Genomic DNA, 21083 nt, shown 5'->3' with positions numbered 1-21083 from the left:
AATATGAAAAACCTTTCTTATTATCTTCTTTGAATATATCCTTTAGCTGTCTATGGTGCAACCAACTTTGGAGATGTTCTTTTATTTCTTCATATTCTTTCAATTTTAGTTTCCCTTCTTGTTCAACCAGTAATTCTCTGTCTGTTGGCCTCTGTCTGCACCTACAAGGCCAACAGACCACTTTCTCCCCAGTCCTCTTTCAAACTGCAGAATTGCTGCTGCTTCCTAACTCCTCAAGGTCATTCTCTTTTTCTTTCACACATACCTGCCCTTTCCCCTCAGAGAACAGGACAATCCCTCAAGCAAAAATCTGATGGCTTTCTCTCAGTATCAGGAAACCCTCTCCTCACCCATTGTTGAGCCATCAGCCAACCATCCAAGGCTATTAACATTCTTCCTTTCATCCAATAAACAAAGATACCATGAACACATGGCCCAAAAAATCCAATGCTTAGGGGATGCAAAGCAGGGCCAAGGGGCACACACAGCTGTGCCTCCCCAACCATGCCATGTTCTGTGTCTCACAGCTGCCTCACTCTGCCCAACAGTAGCTGCAAGTGCTTTACCTCTGTAGGACCGGCTACACTTGCCAAAATGCAATTTTCTGCACATTTACAAAAGATGCTGGAGCCCATATTTCTTGGCACTTGGTCATCCCAGCAGGAGAATGTAATGGCAGGTGCTGTTTGGCCAAACCTCTAACAGTGGCAAAACTCCTCCATGAAGAGAGCTATTTATCCAGGCTATCTGCTGCTCTGTCAACAGCAAGTTTTTCTGTGGCACTTTGCTACCCCAATGCACTTAACAGACTACAATTAATACTCCCATTTTAGTAATAGCTTAGTAAATGGGGTAGCATGCTCTTAAATATTTAAGTATAAAATGTGGGTCAAGAAAAAGTAGAACTTGTACATGGAATTTAAAAATAGACAGTACAGTAAATGCATTTACTAGTGGGGTGAGCATCATAGCTGCCAAGTTATCCCTTTTCTCGCGAGGAAGCCTATTCAGCATAATGGAATTTCCCTTTAAAAAAGGGAGAACTTGGCAGCTATGGTGAGCATTCCTTTAAAAAACACTGCTACTCTTGGATCCTGGAATTTTTCTGATCCTGGTGCCTTTGAGGGTGGGGCACAACACGCCCTGGAACCAAATGTGATCACCACTCTCAGGCCTCTCTGTCTGATTCTTGGTACTCTCCTCACACCACGCCTCCTCTCCAACACTCCCCATTTTTGCTTTAGTTCACGGCTGCTACCGTAGCAATGCTCAGTCTGAAAAAGGTTCCCCACCCCTATTCTGAGTTAAAATGCAAGAAGGAAGAGAGCAGGCTCAAAGAAAGACTTTTTATAGCATCCATCAAGGGCCCACCTCTGATGCTCAATTAAGGAGACTCTAAGTGATATTGGAGTGAGTCAGGAGTTTTCAAAGCAATTGGCAAGGATCAGCTGGGCCCAGGCTGTTGTGTATATGAGCCAACTGGGAGGATTAGCCACTTATTAAAGGGAAAGTGCTGCATTAGGATCTGTTTTCTAATGCTTTTGCATTTGTTAGCAGCTGTGGGGTGGTGGTGGTTCCTTTTCTTTTGGAGGCCATCATCCCCAACTAAACAAATGAGACACTTGTATGTTTACCCTGGGGGGAAAAAACTTTCAAAGGGATTGGAGGAAGTGCAAGGAACTCTTTGAAGATTGCTGTTTGAAGCACAAGCCAAACTAATGTGATATTGACACAAAAATCCTTACTCATTCATCCATTTGTTTTGATTCCTGCCATTAGAAGGTCTTCAGGGTGGCTTTCAGAGAAATAACAACATATAATTTACTCTAGGGCTGTTTCTCAACCCACTGGCATATAGCATTGCTTTGTGGGTAGCATATCCCCATCCCTTGTTTTTGTTTTTGTTCTGTGGTCACTTTAATGGCAATAACTTCTCTCTCTCTCATCTCATCTCATTACATTTTTGTTTGCTGCTACTGCTGCCTTAGCTGTCCAAGCTCTCCTCCTCCTCCTCCCTCTCTTGCTCTAGGAAGGAAGGAGGTAGAGAGTCTCACCTGGTCTAGCACTAGGTGTGCCCTGCATTAAATTACAGAGATCAGGGCTGCCACCCCATGCTCCTGCCCCCAGATGGCCCTGGTGGTTAGGCCCTAGTTGTACTGTCTTTTGCTTTATTGAGTCAAGATGTGAAGTAGCTTGTTTATTTGATACCTTTCTAAAAATATGCAATTAAAAATAAATGATGGGAGTTGCTTGTGCTTGTGAAATGCAGAAAATGCATTGGGCAGAACATTTCTAAAAAGAAATGGGGCTTTAGAGAGAGAAAAGACTTGATGGTTTGTATAGAAAAGCTACAGTCCGCAGGTCGTTCATAAGCAGATTTCTGAAAAGTATATGTTTTTATCTTTGTAACTTCCATAAAACAAGGCATTTCAGTATTATCTATTTTCCACACAGTACAAAGAAGCATGTGGTATAATATCAAGGCTTGTGCTGGCTCAGTTCAATGAGCCAATGAGAACATGTGGGATCTAAAAGACCTTTGAAAGAGTAAGTTCCTAAGGGTAGAATTCCACATCACACACTCCCAGTTGTTCCATCCTTGCAAGCATTGCAGCTCCCCACCCCCCACTCTCCTGCCCCCTTTGCACTGTTCTGGGGGCTCTCCTGACCCACCCCATAGACAATTCTATGAAGCATAGAGAAGAGGGGGTAAAGCCCTCTTGCACAAGTGGAAGTCCTTGCATGCAGATTCTGCTGACATGGCTAGTTAGGTAAATCTTGCTCCAAATGTTTAATAAAACACCCCTCAAAAACTAAATCAATGTTGAATATCCTTTGTCTAAATTTTGTCTCCATTTTGCTCCACATTCATGGCACAAAATTCTTGGTTCTGGACCAGTTTTATGAGGCTCTTTAAAAAGGTTAATACAGATCAAAATTTTATTTTATTTTAAGGATTATAAATTTCTGAAAGGCTATTAAACTTTTATTTCCATTCACCTGTTCTTCTACGGGGTGGGGGCAAAATAGTAGGAAGCCTTGACGATAGCACCATCTGCTGTTCTGAGAGAAACACGGCAAGCTGTTTCTAATGCAGTCACTGCTTATAACGAATTCCAAAGAACAGACTTCAAAGATAAAAAGAATAGCAGAGAACAAAATGGGACAGATGCCATGCTCTTGAATGTCTCATTGAGAGGCTACTGATTGCTATGGGAGTCACATGCACATTCAAAAGCTTGTTATGGTAAAATGCCTCCTCCATGTTGAAGGATAAGAGCAGTTAATCTCACAAGGTCATATAAACAAATCCTATGTGTATGCCTTTTCACGAGAAAATATACTTGTGTTGGCCTCTAAATGCATAGCTGCCAAGTTATCCCTTTTTTAAAGGGATTTTCCCTTATGCTGAATAGGCTTCCTCGCGAGAAAAGGGAAAACTTGGCAGCTATGTAAATGCCATTTGGTATCATGTTCCTTTTGTGCTGTATTAATTCAATTTTAATCACTCCACTTCATATAAATAAGGTTATCTCTGGGGCAATTTATTCTAGTCACTATGTCAGTTTGCCATATCAGCATTTATAGTAATGTTGTGAGACACAGAGAAAGTGAAATCATATCTTTTACTGTAAATTACTATCTGTTACAAAAATCTGAGTGCACACCTTCTTTATGCACAGGGGTTCAGACACAAAACAAAAATAAAACACACATTCTGTATCAAGGCCAACGTACCCAGTTGCTTGTGTCTTTCAATGAAGCAGGTGAAAACAATTACCTTCCTCCAGCATGAATAATCCAGCAAAAGCCTTTCACTAGTTGCACATACAGACACATGTTTGGGTGCAAATGAACTAGTATGACCCAGTTCATGAGTTGCTCTGCTCCTCTAAGGGTGGGAAGAACCTCACAAGGATGCTGCAGAGGTTCTTCCCACTGATATCCCCTTACACCCACTTGTGTGAGCATTTTGATTTAGTCAGAACACCGAGTGCAACCCTACCCTCAAAATTACAGCACAGAATCGGAGAATTGTAGTGTTGGAAGGGACCATGAGGATCATCTAATCCAACTCCTGCCATGCAGGAATCTTTCTTTTTTTTGCCCAATGTGGGGCTTGAACTCAGGACCCTGAGATTAAGAACCTCATGCTCTGTGTTTCAGACACGAATGGACAACAGTCATGCGTCTGTTTATGATAGGATTTTGCTTAGTTATGCAGTGCAAGTTTTAGAAAAGGGCCTAGAACACTACTGGGTCCTGCTGTCACTTCAAGGTCAATTTTGTAGAGCACAAATTCTGACATAAACGTTCTGCTTGAGCAGAGCAGAGGGCTTTCTAGTTCAGCATCCTGCTTCCCAAGGTGGTCCATATGATAGGGACGGCTGTGGGCAGGATTCCTGCATTGTAAGGGGTTGGACTAGATGGCCCTTGAGATCCCTTCCAACTCTACAATTCTGTGATTCTATGCTTTCAGAAAGCACACAAACACAAAGAGGGCAAAAGCCATCTCCTGCTGCTGCTGTCGTTCCCCAGCAACTGGTCTTGTTTCAGCATGAATTATAGGATCAATTTAGAGAATGGCTCTGGCAGGTGCAGCCTACTGATCAATTCAAAGCTGTCACTGGCTGGCAAATATGGGACTTACAACCACAACTTTGGAAAACGTTTTTCTATAAGACTCTGTAGTCTGGGGAAGAGTGGGGTACAGGGGGGAGGTATTTGTTATGTGTGTATTATATCTTCGTGTTATTTTTGAGTATCAATGAAAACAACTTTTTTTTAACTGTCACTGGCTGCAGTGCACAAACCCTATACTTTGGTGCAGCTCTTTTGCATGTGCAAGGATACTCCAAATAAGTTATTTGAAGACTGGCCTGCGAAACCCACATGACCCATAAGCAGCCTTCCCAGGCAAGCTGTCCTTTAGTTTACACGCCGCAGCCTTAACGTTCAAATCTTTGATCCAGTCCTGGTCGTAAGCGGTTCCAAGGACATTAGAAACCCATTCATTACCCAGCACAGTGACGGGGTGGCGAGAAGACAAATGCGGGCAGGGGGAAGTTGTGTGGTTTCACCTGCTGAATCTCTGCCTGTCAGGGGTACCGAAAAGGCAACCCGTGCGAAAGGCAGGCCTATCATCAAACTAGTCCTCGCTTTCCCCGCAGCCACCTTAAACGCAAGGGCTGCTGGGAGAAGAAAGCGCGAGGAAAGGCGCCGGACAGACCTGCTAGGCCGCGCGCGCGCTCCCCGCGATGGACGCGGTCTTAGCCGACGCGCTGCTCTCGCAATGCCCGGACTGGGGCGCGCTGTTGCGGGCCGTGTGCGGCGGTGGCGCCGAAGGCGGGCCGCTCTCCGTCGAGCAAGCGGAGACGCTGCGCTTCCTTCTCGAGCGGGTGGCGGCGGCGGGCGGGCGGAGCGACGAGCGGGACGCGGCGGCTCGGCGCGTAGCCTGGGAGGCGGCGCTGGGCCGCTGCCTGCCGGTGCTGCTCGGCGGCGCCTCCTCGCCGGGGGAGTCCCCGGAGGAGCGGCTGCGCCTGGCCAGAGCCGCGTGCGGGGCGCTGCGCTGCTGCGCCTCGTTTTGCGGAGCCCCTTTGGCGGAGCGGCTGGCGCGGGAGTCGCTGGAGGCCCTGGAAGGCAGCGCGGGGAGCGGGCGGTTGCAGGTGGAAGCGGCCGCCGAGGTCCTGGCCGCCGTGGCCCCTTGGCTGGAGGAGCCGGTGCTGCTCGAGCGAGCCGTGGCGGCGGCCCTGAAGCTGCTGAGGGGAGATGGAGAGGACGAGGAGGAGGAGAAAGGCTTGCTGGCGGCCGGGAGGCTGCTGCCGGCGCTGGGGCGGAATAGCGCCGCATTGGGGCTCGTGTGGGAAGGGCTGATGGTGCTGCCACCGCCGCCCAAGGGTGCCCCGCAGCGGGTGAGCCGGACCCTGTTGGTCTTGAGCGCCCTCTCGGACGCGCTGTTCCCCGCGAGCGCGCATGTGGAGGCGGCTGCTCAGCTACTCGACGCCAGGCAGTGCAGCAGTTTCTGGGAAGTGGTGCAAAAGGGGCTGACGGAGAGCGATGCCCTGTGCAGGAAAAGAGCCCGTTATTTGCTGAAGCGAGCAGTGGATGTCTCTGATAAACTACGCCTGGAGTGCAGGTGCAACCGGCACAGTGGAAATGGTACAGCCCTGGTGATGTAGCATCCTTGCTTAACTTGTTTCCACAAATGCCATGACACACACAACAATCTCTTTTCTCTCAGCCACTTCAGCATGTGTGCCTTGGTCGGCTCTGTGACCTGTGGCAGGCTGGACATGTGTATTATTCACCACGTATAATATCCGACCTACGGCTTAGCTCCACAGAGCTTTCTAAATATGGGTTAGTGCTGACTTTGAATTTTGCATATGGTAGAGGATAGCCGTGACCAGCAAGCCATAGGGTGCAAGTGAAAGACAGGCCTTTTCTCCATGAAAAGCAGTGCCCCACACTCTGAAATGAATGACATTACCCGTTATCTTGTCTGCATCCGTACATGATTACAATAAGTGCATAACATTTGTGTGCTTTAGCTGGGATGTAATAAAAGAACAGGTCTCTTTCAAGCGTTTGTCAAAGAGAACACATGTACACACGTCTTGCCACAATGCTGTATCTTGTAAAAATGTCCCTTGTATGCCACTGGTAAGGCACAAGACATGCCATCTTCACTTGTGCTTTAGTTTTTAAGTAGCCCCAGGTTTGTGTCATACTTAAAAGGTGCAGCCCCCAAAGCTCTTGAATGGCACATTGGTGAGATGCTCTGAGTAGTGTTAAATTTAAGAGACTGGTAGAAAGTGTGCAAGTCTCTTTGGTTCTGCTTTAGCGAAAACAGGAGTTTGTCTATCATAGCAAATGTGGATACCAAAACCACAGCGGTGTGCCTCTAAAGGTGTCTATAAACTTATTTAGATGAGCAAACAAAATGAGAGGACCTTCACTGGAATTATAGTGTTCTAGGATGCTAGCTGCCTTTTTCTGAATTGTATCATCAGTCCATCTAGCTCAGTATTGTCTACAGTGACTGGCAGCAGTTTTCAGCCAAGGGTCTCCCCCAGCCCTACGGTACCTGGAAATACAAGGGAATGAACACTCAGATCTTCTGCATGCAAAGCAGATGTGCTATCACTGAGCTACAACTCTATCCCCAAACACGATTTCTTGTCAATGGTCTATTCTTGCAGATACTACTTAAGGAGACAACAACCTTTTAAAAAGGTTTTGACTGTGAAGGAGGATTGGCAAAACAGTAACCAAAGTGAAGGCCATTGCTTAATTGTTCATGCAATACCTCATTAAGCATAAATTTACCTTTTCACTGAGAATGGAAGAGAAATGCTAATGAAAGCATAACCCAAGGTTAGAAATAAACATTAAGGATAGAAGAGAGACACCTAAAAATCTGGTGGCACAATTCTCACAGTCTTTCCTGGTAACGTAATGTTGTTCTACACCTCAGATATACTTATGGGGAGGAGCCTTTTTCAAACCAAAACCCATGGGATGTGGTGTACTTGTCATATACATGAGTGGCCAGTTTGATGGCAGGTGGTGGAGCTGCTGGATGTTAAGATGTGAGTTGCAATAGTATCACATCTGCATTGCACTCCCTATTATATTATGCTTGACAAAATGATAGTGAGCCAAGATAGGAGGAGGCTTCCGTGGAAATAGGTTGCATTCCCCTCTGCATGGGGAGGAAATGGTCATGCTCTTGACCTACATTAATACTTTTTGCTGTCCATATAAAGTTTTGTCCAGTAATACTGAATGATTGCAGCCTGTGCTTTCAGTGCATACTGTTGTCACGGAGAGAGATATTTTTATTGACACTTATAGGCTTGGTAAAAAGGTATATAGCCTTTTCATGATAGCGACATTAAACTGGATGTAGTATCACATGTTCCCTTTGATTAGAGGGAAGAGAAGAAATTCCTCTAATTTGCTTGTATTGTATTGCAGAACCACATCTGTTCTGGTGGTGTGCAGAAAAAAATGATCAACTTACTCAGTTTTGGGAAAATTACATCTTAATAATGGAGACTTTGGAAGGAAATCAGGTAAGTATGTAACATTTTTACAAAGTGCTGCTGTGAGTTGCTGTTAATCATTGTTGCTATGAATATGCAAAATAACAGAGGGTTGTTCTATACAGTGAACAAATGCTAAATGCTGAAGCCAGGAAATGTAGAGACTGTTTCTTAAACAAAAATCCACCATGCATTTTGAATGTAGCATTTTCCCTCTTTGCATGTTTATGGGGGAACTGGAGTTTAAAAAGGGAAACGACCGCTCATTCTTAAGTTATACTCCTCCAAGTTCCACTGAAGTAGACCGCAGCATCAGAATTATGTATAGATTTGCTGTTCACAAGGGGCTGAACATTGGTTACACAGAGACACTGTGTTATAATTTCTATTATTGTAAAGTCACTATGTTATGTAATTTCATGCCAGAGGTCAATATCTAGCTCTTAACTATAGTTATGATACTTTTCAGTTACAGAATAAATTAATGTAATAATGTCTGTTTTTCAATTTTAGATACATGTTATAAAGCCAGTATTGCCAAAGTTAAATAGTTTATATGAACATGCAGTATCAGAGCAAAACGGTAAGGCTTTTTTTTTAGAAAAGTGCCAATAACTTTGTCAGAATCAAAGGATTGGTTTTATGTTGCAAAAATTCCTGTCACTTGGTCGCTCAACAGCTTAAATAACGCTTTTTCAGGTCATAGGTTGTAACACTGATAATACAATATCAGTTAAGAAATTCAGTACAGTACAGAACAATGGGACATCAGAATTGCACCCCACATTGAACATTCAACATAATGCATGTGGCCTGAAAGTAGTCTTTCTGTAATTCCTTCCCATAAAAACCATGGTGGAGGGGAAAAACCATGGTGGAGGGAGGGTTGCAAGCTAATATTACATTGTTCATGGGACGAGAGGTGTGTGTGATGCCCTGCCACATTTACATAATATAGAAAAAATAGCAGTTAATTGCATGAATTATCCCTCAGTTGCACAGGGCATATCAGGACAAAAGTCAATATGAAAGGTAAGAGCCATGGGAATAACAGGGACCTTCCCAGCCAGATTCAGGTGGATGTGCTATACAATGAAATGACAGTCTCTCAAAACTCTTTTTTAATGTGATTAGATGTAAATATATTGTGAAAACCTATAAAGGTACATATGAATAATATGTGTCCCTCCCTCCCTAGTTCCCACATCTAGATAAAATATATGTCCAGATTACTGTCATTGTGTACTCCTGTAAAAATTCGATATTTTTTTTTGCAACAGATAGTTGGGTGTTTCACCCATCATGGCATATGTGCATTTACAAAAGAATGTTTGAGAGTGAAAACAAAACATTGACAAAGGAAGGTGTAATTCACTTTCTTGACATCTGGCAAACGAAACATATCCCTATGTCACCAGGATTTTCAGAGGTAAAGTTTTCTTCCCTTTATTCTCCTAAGATTTCCTGTATTGTACCTTCTGAAGTTTGCTCCTTTGTCTATATTATTCTGAGGGTGTGTGTTAAAAGCTTGGTGCTCTTGAAGGGAACAAAAGGAAAACATAATTCTCTTCGTAAGCACACCAGCTTGTCCACCAGTGTCTAGGGCACACACTGCCTTGTTTGCTCTGATTGTAAGGAGATTGTAAGAGAGCAACAATTGTGCCCATTACCCTGGTAAGGTCCATCTCATTTTTGAGATGCGGGAAAAGTGGTATTGAGTAGGATCCTTCTAGCCATAGCATTTTTGGTGAATAATTGTAATGGTAACAGATCTGCACTTTTTATTTTATTTTTAGGGGAATAGCCTCACTACATAATACAGTTTAGGAAATACTTTTGTTTCTCTTTCTCCCTGCTGTCATGTATATAAATCTTTTGGAGTATTTTTATCTTTAGCATGTTTATAAGGCTGATTCATAATTTCTTTACCCATTTTGTAGCTTGAATGTGTTGTAAAGCCAGATCCACAGTTTCTCTGTAGCAGAAATAAATTTTACAGTTCCATACAGACTTTTCTACTAATATAGGTCTGATTAAACATCCATACATGTTTTGCAGGACAAATACCATTTTCGTCTGTGTTACAGCTTTTAATACAAGCATGCTTTCTTTTTCTTTTTCTAGTTTATTATTGGCCCTTTAATGGATGCTCTTTCGGAAAGTTCTCTCTATAGCAGGTAATAAATTATTCATTGACAACTTGTTGAATTTCTATAGATACTAAAAGATAAACAGATTTTTAATGCCACTTGTGTAGGGCTGAATATTTGCAGTTATTTATGGATTTTCCTCCATTGAGGACAGGGATTGAAAAAAAAATCCCACCAGGTTTCATTGCCATAGAATTATGTAAATTTACAGTACTGCAGGCAGTTCTAATTGTCCTATCCCACAAAAGATGAGAGAGAACTGGAGCAAGTACAGAAAACATTTCTCTCAGATTTCTAGATTTTTAGTATTAAATGATGATGATTATAATTATATATAAAAAAACTTCCTAGGTGTGTTAGGAGGATGTTCTTTTGTTGGGATGGAAGCTTTTCTAAGTAGACCAGTTCTAAGTACTGGAGTGGAAGTGGGAATCTTGGGCAGAACACTGCCACATCCAGAGGCTCGATGTGACCAGGGCTTCAGCATTTTTCTGCCTTTTTATTTCTGTATTACTTATCCTTACCCTTAAATTGTCCCACCCACTGAAACCAATGGGAGGGGAAAGTAATTACACCAGCTTCAGACTAGTGTAGTTATGGGGTCTAATCTGCAGGGGGTAAAGGGGACTCTGGCACATTCCCAACCTATTCCATTTTGGCCCTTGCTATGGCAGTAGCAGCTGGTGCTGCTCATACACTTACACAGCTTTCTGTGGATGTACTGAGAGGTTTCTGGGATGGATGTACCTTCCTTTGACAGGGGTTAGAATGGTTCTGTTAATCAGCGGTTTACTAGCTCAGAATATTTTTGCTCATTGAGAGAGGCTAGCTTGGTTCCGATATATTGGTCTGATATTAAAGGTGGCCTGCCTTTTTAACAAAATGAAAACTTCTGTCAATTAGCCTTTAAATTATTTTATACTGCAGTGTATCAAATATCTGTATAGAGGTTCTAGTAGTATGTAAACTGTATTTGTTCCATTGATAAAGTTGACAGTTTTGTCTTTGAATTTCTTCCACCATATTTCTCTTGTTTTTTTAATTTAACAGGTTACCAGGTCAGATTATCGGAACCTGTCCTCCTTTAGGAACGAAGTTGCAAATGTTCTTGGCTACCTTTTTCACAAGCCTCCCTGAGAAAGAAAAAAGTATGTTTATTTAAAATATTTTGAATTGGAATTGCATAGAAGTCATTCATGCTAAGTGGCCAAAGTAGGGAGGTGGTTGGAAAGAGAGGAAGTGGCTGTGTGTGCCCGGTATATAAAGCCATCTCACTTCTACCCCACTTATGCCATGAGTCTAGCACAGTTGTATGCAAAAAGTGCCCAGCCTTCGTTCTCATAGCTTTGTTTACATGCATTCCCCCTTGAGTATGGGTGGAAAGACTAGAGAAGCTGGCAACTACTGTGCAAGGGCACAAAGCTACCCCTGTTCTTGGATTGCTACATTCCTTCTATTCTTCCTAACCTAGATAGGTCCTGAAGGGACCTTTACTTTTTCTCATTTATTATATTGTCATCCCGTAGTCCAAAATATAGGGTGCCTTGTGTCTCTTCCCAGGCCTCATCTTAAGCTCCTAACAAGCCCATGAGAAACATTAGGCTGAGAGAGACTGATTGGCTCAAGGTCACCCAGTGAGCTTTATAGCTGAGCTAGGATCCTTGATCCTTGTCATACTCTAAGCACTGCCCTACATTGACTTTCCTTTAGTTATGCTTTCCATGGTGGTTGGGGTCAGAATCTGAGGGATATGGTGAAAGTGTGTACACTTAGGAATCATTCACAGTGAATAGTAGGTTTGTGGTGTTATTTTGTGTGAGGGTTGCATTCCTGGCCCCTGTGCATGTTGGGGGAGCCTGTCCTGCCCAGTTTCACTATGTCCCCATTCCGCCCTTCTTCTGGGTCCAAAAGGACCTGCATGTTGGCGGTCATGCAGCAATTGGACGTGTGCAAAATGGTTACAGCCTATACTACCATGTTTTTCTCTGCTGTCACGTCCATCTGATCGCTCAGTCAAACAAGCTGTTGAGGCTGGAATTAATGAAGAGATCATTTGTATTTAGGGAATGTAATCCATTTTTCCCCCTTGGAAAAGTGGATTTCTACTGCTGGGCTTACTTTTGGGGTTAGCATTGTTTTATGTTTAACAAAAATCTTGCTTTTCTTTTGTTTTTTAAAGGTAGTTTTTTGTTAAAGTTTATACAGAAGATGAGCAATAGGCACTGGTGTGCTGTTCCAATTTTGTTTCTGTCCATGGCACTGGCAAATATTCCAGCATATAGAGTACTAGATACCAAAGGACTCCTAGCTCTGAGGTAACATTCTGAGTGTTGTTTGTGTGACTAGTCTTCAGTTCATTGTTTTAACTTTTCAAAGCATGTATCTTATCCATTTGCAGAGATGTCCTGCAGTGCACCATGATCACCCATCAGATTCTCCTACGGGGAGCTGCTCAGTGCTATCTTCTTAAAGCAGCTATACTCTTGACAGATGTCGTAAGTGTTCCTATTCTGAAATATAGTTGCACTGGGAAAGGCATCAAATATAGCTGAGTACTTTTATAAAGCTTTAGTGGGTAAGGTTTGCTACTTCTTTGGATTAAAAGATACAGAATTTTAGAATCATTTGATTACCATTCTTAAATCTCAGGTGAAATGTTTTCCTCCTTTGCTTCATTTTTCTAGATGCCATGTTTTCAGAAAACAAAAGCTTGGGCATTCTTAAACACAACATTGTGGCATTAAAATGCATGACTGCCCTAAGTATTGTGTTAGACTTGCGATGACATCTTCGCATATTGCACCTTGCACTTTGTTCTATTGGAACTGCTCTGAGTAGAAGACTTGCGTTGTGGTACTTGGCTATTAAACTTGAAGGAGTTTGGAGTAGGGAGAGATTGTAACATTGCAAAATGATTAACACATCTCTGAACCTAAATATTGTTTTCCTTGGTTTCAAATGAATGTTACTTAAATTTCTTTCCTTAGGAGAAAGTGTCCCTTTCAGATATTGCAAACTTCATTGTATCTCTGAAACCAGAAGAATCGTTAGGCAGAGGGACTCTTTTGTGGACAATGGTGAGAGAAGTGAAAGCAAACTATTGTGAAATTGGTTAGTCATTATGGCATTTTAGATGTGTATTATTATGATTACGATTAAGCCTTTTGTGTTTCTGTGCTGTAAACTGCCCTGTAATCTTTGAATGTAGGGCAGTATAGAAATTTAATAAATAAAACAAAAATAAATAAAAAAATTATTTTGTTTTTCTTAGCTTTGTAATTGGTTGCGTGTAAATGACAAGCACTTTCGAAAGCCTTTAAACTACAATGTGCTTCAAGACAAAACTGCATTAAGTGTTTATGCACAATCCCTTGTGGAGGATTATCTGAAAACACCTATAGCCAATGGTAAGTAGTTTTATAAATATTATAAATAATACTGTTTATGTAAGCAATGAGCACATTTGTTAAGTAGTGAAAGCAAACTATTCCTAAGGATTGGGAATTATTTAGCTCTGCATAAAGTGTTTGGAATACTTGCTGGTTTATATATGATGTTGTTTTGAAGATGGTGCTTTGTGAGGAGGGGTCGAAGATCAGAGGTAGATTGCAATGTAATATATTTCTGCACACCTTACCAGAATCCCCAATTATGGTGAAATCCTTTGTTTGTGGGTTTCATGCCTCTTGGCAAACCACTTTTGAATCCAAGAGGAGTTTGAAAAGCACTGGTGTGACATGCTGTTCAAAGCAAAAATGTCAAAAATCCCACTGTGTGTGCACAAGTCCTTCAGCATATATAAAGTAGCTCTTTGCTTCCTAGTCATTTTGTATTAATTTCCTGGGGTTTATCCCTCATTAAAGTCACTAGGCATATTGTTCACTAATTTAACTGGTAATAGGATTTCCAAAGTCCTGGTAAATTATTAAAATGACTGAAGTTCTCAAGCTCAATTCTTATCTCAGTTGCTTCTATGTTCTATTAACTAAAGAGTCTACTTCAAAGCATATCGTACAACAGCATTCATAAAAACAATCAGCTTCATTGCTTATTTCATTTTATTTCTGTGCGTGACACTTCTGTCACAGACATTTAGCTACAGAATGCATTATCTCAATATGTGTTCTCTAGCAAAGCCCCTTACCATCGTTGATCCTTCTCCCTTTCCCTCCAGAACCACTTTGCTGGCACAGGAAAAGCCAGTGGTGTTGACTCGGAGCCCCAGACTGTGGGTGCCCAGCGTGCTACAACGTCATGACATATTCGTTCAGGCAGAGCTCTGCAACATTGTAAAAACTAGTATTATTTTTTTTACAGCTGCAGAAGACTGCCTTATGCCTGACTGGTTTGAAGCTAAACTTGTTGCTACGATGATTCTGCTGGCTGCAGATGTGGAAGAGATGAAACATGTATACAGGTAGATACCCTGTTTTCTTTATATTTGCTTTGGATGTGGACCACAAGTCACTGGAGCAGGCTTTGTCCTATTAGCTTTAGTATATTACATCCAAGGAAAGGTTAGAGCTAAGTGGCATAATGTAAAGGTTGTATATAAGAAATAGCACCAAAAATCATTGGGTTCTTAAAACACTTTCTTAACAATGACATTTTGAGTTGGCTGTAAATGAGCTGTTCGTCATATTTGGTGTAAGGCAGCTCACAGATTGGCTTAAGCACAGAGATGTTTGCTTGAATATTTTGTGGATTACCGTGCCTACATCTTGCATAGAAATTTATTGTTTCTTTTCAATGTGTGTTGACAAAGTGATTCGTACAGATATTAACAATCTTTTGTGACACAACCAGTGTATTCAGAGGTATTTCAGGATCTTTGCGTTCAGAATTCCTATGAGCAACTGTGGATTGGTGGAGTGTTGACTTATTGTCTATTCATTGATTACTACCTAGAGGCTGGGACCATAAGAAAAAAATGACTTGATTGGGAATTTGTTTTTGTTTTTTTAAAGAGAATTGAAAGTTGTTTGGGAGACCACATTGCATGTGTTTCTTCTGTTCCACTGTTGTCGCTGGCCAAACAGGCTTTACAGATTTTCTGAATAATATAAGAGAGAATGAGAGAGAGAGACGGAGAGGGAGCCAAAAGTAGGTTATGTGTCCCCAGTACATGCAGCTTTCTGTCCTTCAAACTGCCTTCAGCTATCAAAAAAACCCTCCTGTCATCTGTTACTAACCAATGTTGTGTTTTCCCAGAGTATAAACAAATGTATAAACAAATTTTGTTTATTAAGTTTGGTTTATCCACTCTATAAAAATAAACACTGCCAGCACTGGGTGTTCCAATGTGACCATTCCTGCTTGATAGCATACAATGTAGGCTGAGGTATGTTCTGCTTTTTGCTCAGTGGGAAAGTGAATGCAGTTTATCCACCCAGAAGTCAGCAATACAGACAGTGGAATATGTTTCTCTTTTTAATGTTTGTTTCATGTAGTGTCAATGGCAGCACAGAACGGATTGAGCTGAAGGCTCTCTTAAACCCTCTACTAGATGTCTTGTTGAAACTTGGCACTAATCCCTACATCTCATCACTGAAAACCGATAAAAGCCTACAGCTGCTATTGAAGCTACTGCAGACTTGTTCAATCAAATGTTCCAGTCCACAAGTTGGTTAGTGGTATATTCAGTATGTTGCTCTTATGAATCTTGCCCTTTTAACTGGTGTAACCAAATTAGGCTAATAGACTCATTAAAAAAAGTGTAGTAAGTCGCTTTAAAACAGGAATTCATATTAAAAGCAAATGGCCGTATTAAAAATGTCCAGAATGCATCTAATAAGGAATTACTATATTCTTAACAAACATCTAAATTCAGAGATAATTTGGATGCCACAGAAAAAATAGGCATAATCAGCCACTGTGTAGTCTACAGTTAGTGTTGATAAACCTGGTAATCTTTGTTCTGTTTTGCCTTACAAGTAGGGGTTCTATTTTTCTTCAGAATGATGCATACAGACTGAAAAGTACTTCTAAAATATAATTGTTGTTTTAAACATCTTTGTGGGTTTGATCAAGAGGTTTGGTAAAGGTGAAGGGGGCTGGTGGAAGTGTTTTGCTGCCCCATCCTCCCATCAGCAGGCCCCCAACATCCCCACCCCACCCCAAAGTCCTTACTGAAGGTCCTGGGACCCTGCTGAATGGGCTGCCCTGTGGCACAGGAGGGTGGGGAGAATGGGAGAAGTTACCTCTACTTTTCAGGGATCTCTCCCTACACCCAGCACCCCATCCTCTGCCCCACATTCCACCTCATTCAACAGGGACTCCTGTCCATAGGGAGAGGCTTTTCAGGGCAGCGGAGGGAGGGAGAGGGTGGGAAAATTTGATTCTACCAGCCTCTTTCAGCATGCTTTATCTCTGGATTAATTCTTTTAAATTGTCATTCAAAATGGCCCCAATGGCCTTTAGAATGCCAGACATTTGGAAACTGGGGTGATCAATATGCATTCTACTTTCTTTTTTTTAAGTAAAAGCATGCAATTGAGGACTGTGGACTGTGATTTGGTGTGTGTGTCTCTGAATGCTATAGCCTATTATATGCTTTACCATGGTAATTTCAATGTGTACTACATCACATGTGTATAATACTGTAAGCCTGCAACATTTAACTTGTGCCCTTTCAGCTTTTACACACATGGCAAAAACCCTAAACCCTAAATAAAAAGGGGCAGGAAGCAGGCAGGGTTCCTGGACTTTGGCAATCCTACTTGCCCTTGAACCCAGTGAGTTTTGGCTAGACACAATTTTGGTTTTAGGGGCAATCCCCAGAATGCAACCCCTGCATAAGTTGCAGGCTTACTGTTCAGCTTTGGGAATAATGGTACTACCATAGCTGCCAAGTTTTCCCTTTTCTCGCGAGGAAGCCTATTCAGCATAAGGGAAAATCCCTTAAAAAAAGGGATAACTTGGCAGCTATGGGTACTACCAGTGTTTTAATTAAATGTATCTTCATACAGATGGGATAATAGCATTTCTACAGAATTCATTTATGACTGCCACAGAAAGTATTTTGGATTTTCTCCTCAGAAGACTTACAGCAAATGAATTAAATACCGTAAGTACTTAGTGTAAATATTGGTTTGGAATTATTATTTTAATTCAGAAGGTTAGCAATATTGTGAAAGTGTATTCATTTGGAATGTTCAGAAAAATATTTAAAAGAGAAATGCTTTGTCAACAAACATTGTGAAAAGCATTTACCAAAACAGATGTTGTAAAAGTTCTCTCTAGCCATGTAAAAATATTTGAAACCAAATGCAAAAGTGCAGATCCAGTCACACAGTTAAAATGAGTATGTTGCTTGACAAGTTATTGTGATGTGTGTGTCTCTGAAGTTATTGTGGTGTGTGTGTCTCTGAATGCTATAGCCTATTATATGCTTTACCATGGTAATTTCAATGTGTACTACATCACATGTGTATAATACTGTAAGCCTCTTTGGTTCTCAAACTTAATCTGTTCCGGAAGTCCGTTCCAAAACCAAAGTGTTTCAAAACCAAGGTGCACTTTCCCATAGAAAGTAATGCAAAATGGATTAATCCGTTCCAGATTTTAAAAAGAGCCCCTAAAACAGCAATTTAACGTGAATTTTACTATCTAACGACACCATTGATCCATAAAATGAAAGCAATAAACAATGTACTGCAGTCACACAATCAATCCATCAGTAGCTGAACTGGGTTCTACACAGTCACACAAAAAAAAACGAGCTGCAAAAACAAAAACGCAAAATAAATAGCAAAAACAGACAGACCTCAGTGTAACACTCAAAATGGAAGTGTGGCACTCAAAACGGAAGTTTGGCACTCAAATTGGAAGCATAACACTCAAAACGGAAGTGTGGTGCTCAAATTGGAAGCGTTAACACTCAAAACGGAAGCGTAAAGTCGGACACAACTAAACGACTAAACAACAACAACAACAACACTCAAACTGGAGCACATTCGGCTTCCAAAAAACGTTCAGAAATCAGAACACTTACTTCCAGCTTTGCAGTGTTTGGGTTCCAAGTTGTTTGAGTACCAAGGTACCATTGTACAATTCCCATCATCCCTGACCACTGGTCCTGCTAGCTAGGGATGATGGGAGCTGTAGTCTAAAAACAGTTGGAGACCCAAGTTGGGGAAACCCTGGTTTAGACTCTGGTAGCAGCTTGCCTCAAGCCACCCATGAAGGTCATGGCTGAGGTGAGATTTGAACCACGGGACCTTACAGCTCCTTCTCTTAATCCCTACTGCTACACAGTCTCTTCCTTTGGGTTGGCAACTATTAACCATAATGGTTCCTAAATTGTACCAAACTTATATGATCAGCAAGACAAGGTGTTGTCGCACCTCAAAGTATGAGAGCTGACTTGTATTTAACAACCAGCTCTCAGCTGGGATTTGTGGGTGTAAGAAGACATACCCTAAAGGGAGTGTCCATTTAATGTTCTCAGTTGGCAGCCTTGACCTTCCTATTAGCATGGACGTTTCACATGTCCACCCAGCTTCCCATTGAGTCAGCTTTTGTCACAACACTGCAGTTATTCTAATTTTGGAGGTGGAATATTACAGGGCTTCACCTGACACGGTAGTAGTAGAAGTTTCTGTCGCGCGGGAGAACAAACCACACCCTGGTTTGTTTTGCTTGTGCATGAGAAAGACATGTGTTTAGTCTGCATTTGAAGGAAGATGACATCAAACAGAAAGGGTAAGTGTGTGTGTGTGTGTGTGTGTGTGTGAGAGAGATATAGTCAGAGGACACTGCAAACAGTTGCCACATCCTCCTTCCCTGTAGATGACATTCCTGTCTTGATTGTGGCCTTGCCAGGAATGAAATGCAAATCAGGATTTGCATGGTAATTTTATACAATTATAGGTCTTTTTGTCATTGGGGATGTGGCATGAAAATACCCCAACAGGTGCATCACTGCATTGATAGTAGGAGAAGCCACTCCTGTTGAATTTATGTCTGCCACAGACTGTTAATGGTACAGGAACCATGCCTGGGGTTAGGGGGGAAGGTGGCAATGCCATTCTGGAGGTACAAGATCCTTATCCAATCCACCTCCAGCACAGATTACTCCATTGGATGTAGGTTACGGAGAACCAGAGTAAGAGATGCACATTAGCAGGCTTTGTGTAGGGAAAATAATATTTAACGCTGTGCAGCCAGATCAGATGACTTGTCTAAAATTACCACTTGTTATTTGACATCATCGTCTTTCTCAAATAGTTTCTCTCCGAGGCATGCCGTAATATCAGAATGACACCAGCGAGGTGGGGTGTTATGAGTAAGAAGCATTGCATGATAACACCTGAGTCATACTAATTGAAGCATTCTCTATGTGAGAGAGACTAAGAAGGCAACACACCCTGCAGGGCACTGAGACTGATATGTATCTTGTTTTTAATATTCTGAGCACACCCTTACCTGGAGTCAACTACGTGCCTACTCAGAAACCTAGGCAGACTCGTTCAGAGTCTTCAAGTTTCCCCTCTGAATTGCAACCTCACTGTGCCAGCACCACAACCACTGCATTTGTGTGAGTTGCAAGATGAAGTGTCCTTGGGATTTGTGCATCTGCTAGAAAGCAGGAGGCTTCCAAAGAGTCTGCCATGCTGGGAGGGCCAGCATGACGGACCTCCGAGCTGTGAAGCAAAGAAGGCAGGCAGGGCTCTGCAGCGCATGTAATGCCCAATATATCCAGCTGTGGAAATGGGACATGAATGATGTGCAGGCTAAGCATTTGGGTGGATGGGCAACTGCCTGAGAGACCAGGTGTCACTTTGACACAGTGACTTTTGGAGAGGCCTGTGATGCAGAGGCTTGGAAGCTGGGTATGGGAAGGTCAAGTTCAAATCTCTACTTAGCCACGACACTTGAGTTGGTAAGAGGCCTTGAGCAAGTTCAGCTGCCACCTCTCAGCTTCACTTAACTCAGAGGGCCGTAGGAAAGGCAACATGGGCTAATGGTTGCATATGCATTCCTGAGCTCCTTGAGTAAAGGGTGGGCCAAAAATCCAAATTTGCTGTTTCTATGTGCCCTCAAGCTTGGTTCAGAAGCTGCAGCTGGTGCAGAATTTGGTGGCTGGAATACTGAAAAGAGGACTGCACAATGCACACAAATCTTCAGAGAAGTCCTAGCTGATGGAGCCGCAACCTGTCTAATGTCATCTGGCAGCAACCTCAAGAAAAGGTCCTTCTCTGTAGTGGTACCTATGTTATGGAATGCCTGCTCTCCTGTAATTCATAGGCAATGACTGTTTATGTGCTTCCAACGTTTATTAAAAACTCATTTGTTTGCTTGGGCTTCCCATAGCAGCGGTGGAGAACCTTTTTGGCTCAGCAGACCAGATCTTTATCCCTCCCCCTGCAATAAGCAGGCATTCTGACAGGTGAGCAAGACCAGGCACATCTCCACTTGCCCCACACATGATGTCACATGTATCAGGTGTGGGGCAGGTAGGTGTAGGTCTTGGAAAACATCCTCATGGGCCAAATGGGCAGGCCAAATTTAACTTGTGGGTCAGAGGTTCCCCAGCCTTGCCTATACTATTGTTAAAATTGTTTTTAATGCAGTTTTTATTTCTATCTTTGAAAACCACTTCATTTATTTGCAATGATTAGTGGTGTGTGTGTGTGTACACACACACACACACACTTCACACAACTCAGTTGCTTCAATTATCTGAATGGAGAAAAATTGGGAGAAGCCCAGCTACAACACAGGTGATGACAAAGAGAGAACCAACTGAATGAAATAATTTTTGCACCATTAGATGAGCAGATCCAGGTTTCAGCCGAAGAAACCCTTTTTCATGGACCACATTAAATATGTGTAATGAAGCACAGTTTAGCACAATGACTGTAATCAAGAGTTCTGTGTGTAT

General features: G+C 42.2%; 1 protein-coding gene across 1 annotated transcript; it reads left to right on the top strand.

Annotated features, from left to right (window-relative positions):
* Window positions 1–3613: 3613 nt before the first annotated feature.
* LOC148686304 (tRNA (guanosine(18)-2'-O)-methyltransferase TARBP1-like) lies at window positions 3614–20511 on the top strand. The gene is made up of 14 exons (XM_088666439.1): window positions 3614–6159; window positions 7981–8078; window positions 8562–8631; window positions 9329–9477; window positions 10173–10225; window positions 11249–11346; window positions 12378–12513; window positions 12597–12693; window positions 13186–13275; window positions 13470–13605; window positions 14516–14615; window positions 15649–15824; window positions 17167–17264; window positions 19427–20511. Exons 1-14 carry the CDS (start codon window positions 5259–5261, stop codon window positions 19520–19522), a joined length of 2298 nt encoding a protein of 765 aa, XP_088522565.1. The 5' UTR covers window positions 3614–5258; the 3' UTR covers window positions 19523–20511.
* Window positions 20512–21083: the final 572 nt, after the last annotated feature.

This window comes from Zootoca vivipara, chromosome 3, assembly GCF_965207765.1.
Source record: "Zootoca vivipara chromosome 3, rZooViv2.hap1.1, whole genome shotgun sequence".
NCBI classification, from domain to species: domain Eukaryota; kingdom Metazoa; phylum Chordata; class Lepidosauria; order Squamata; family Lacertidae; genus Zootoca; species Zootoca vivipara.
This window is presented reverse-complemented; position numbering and strand designations above follow the sequence as displayed.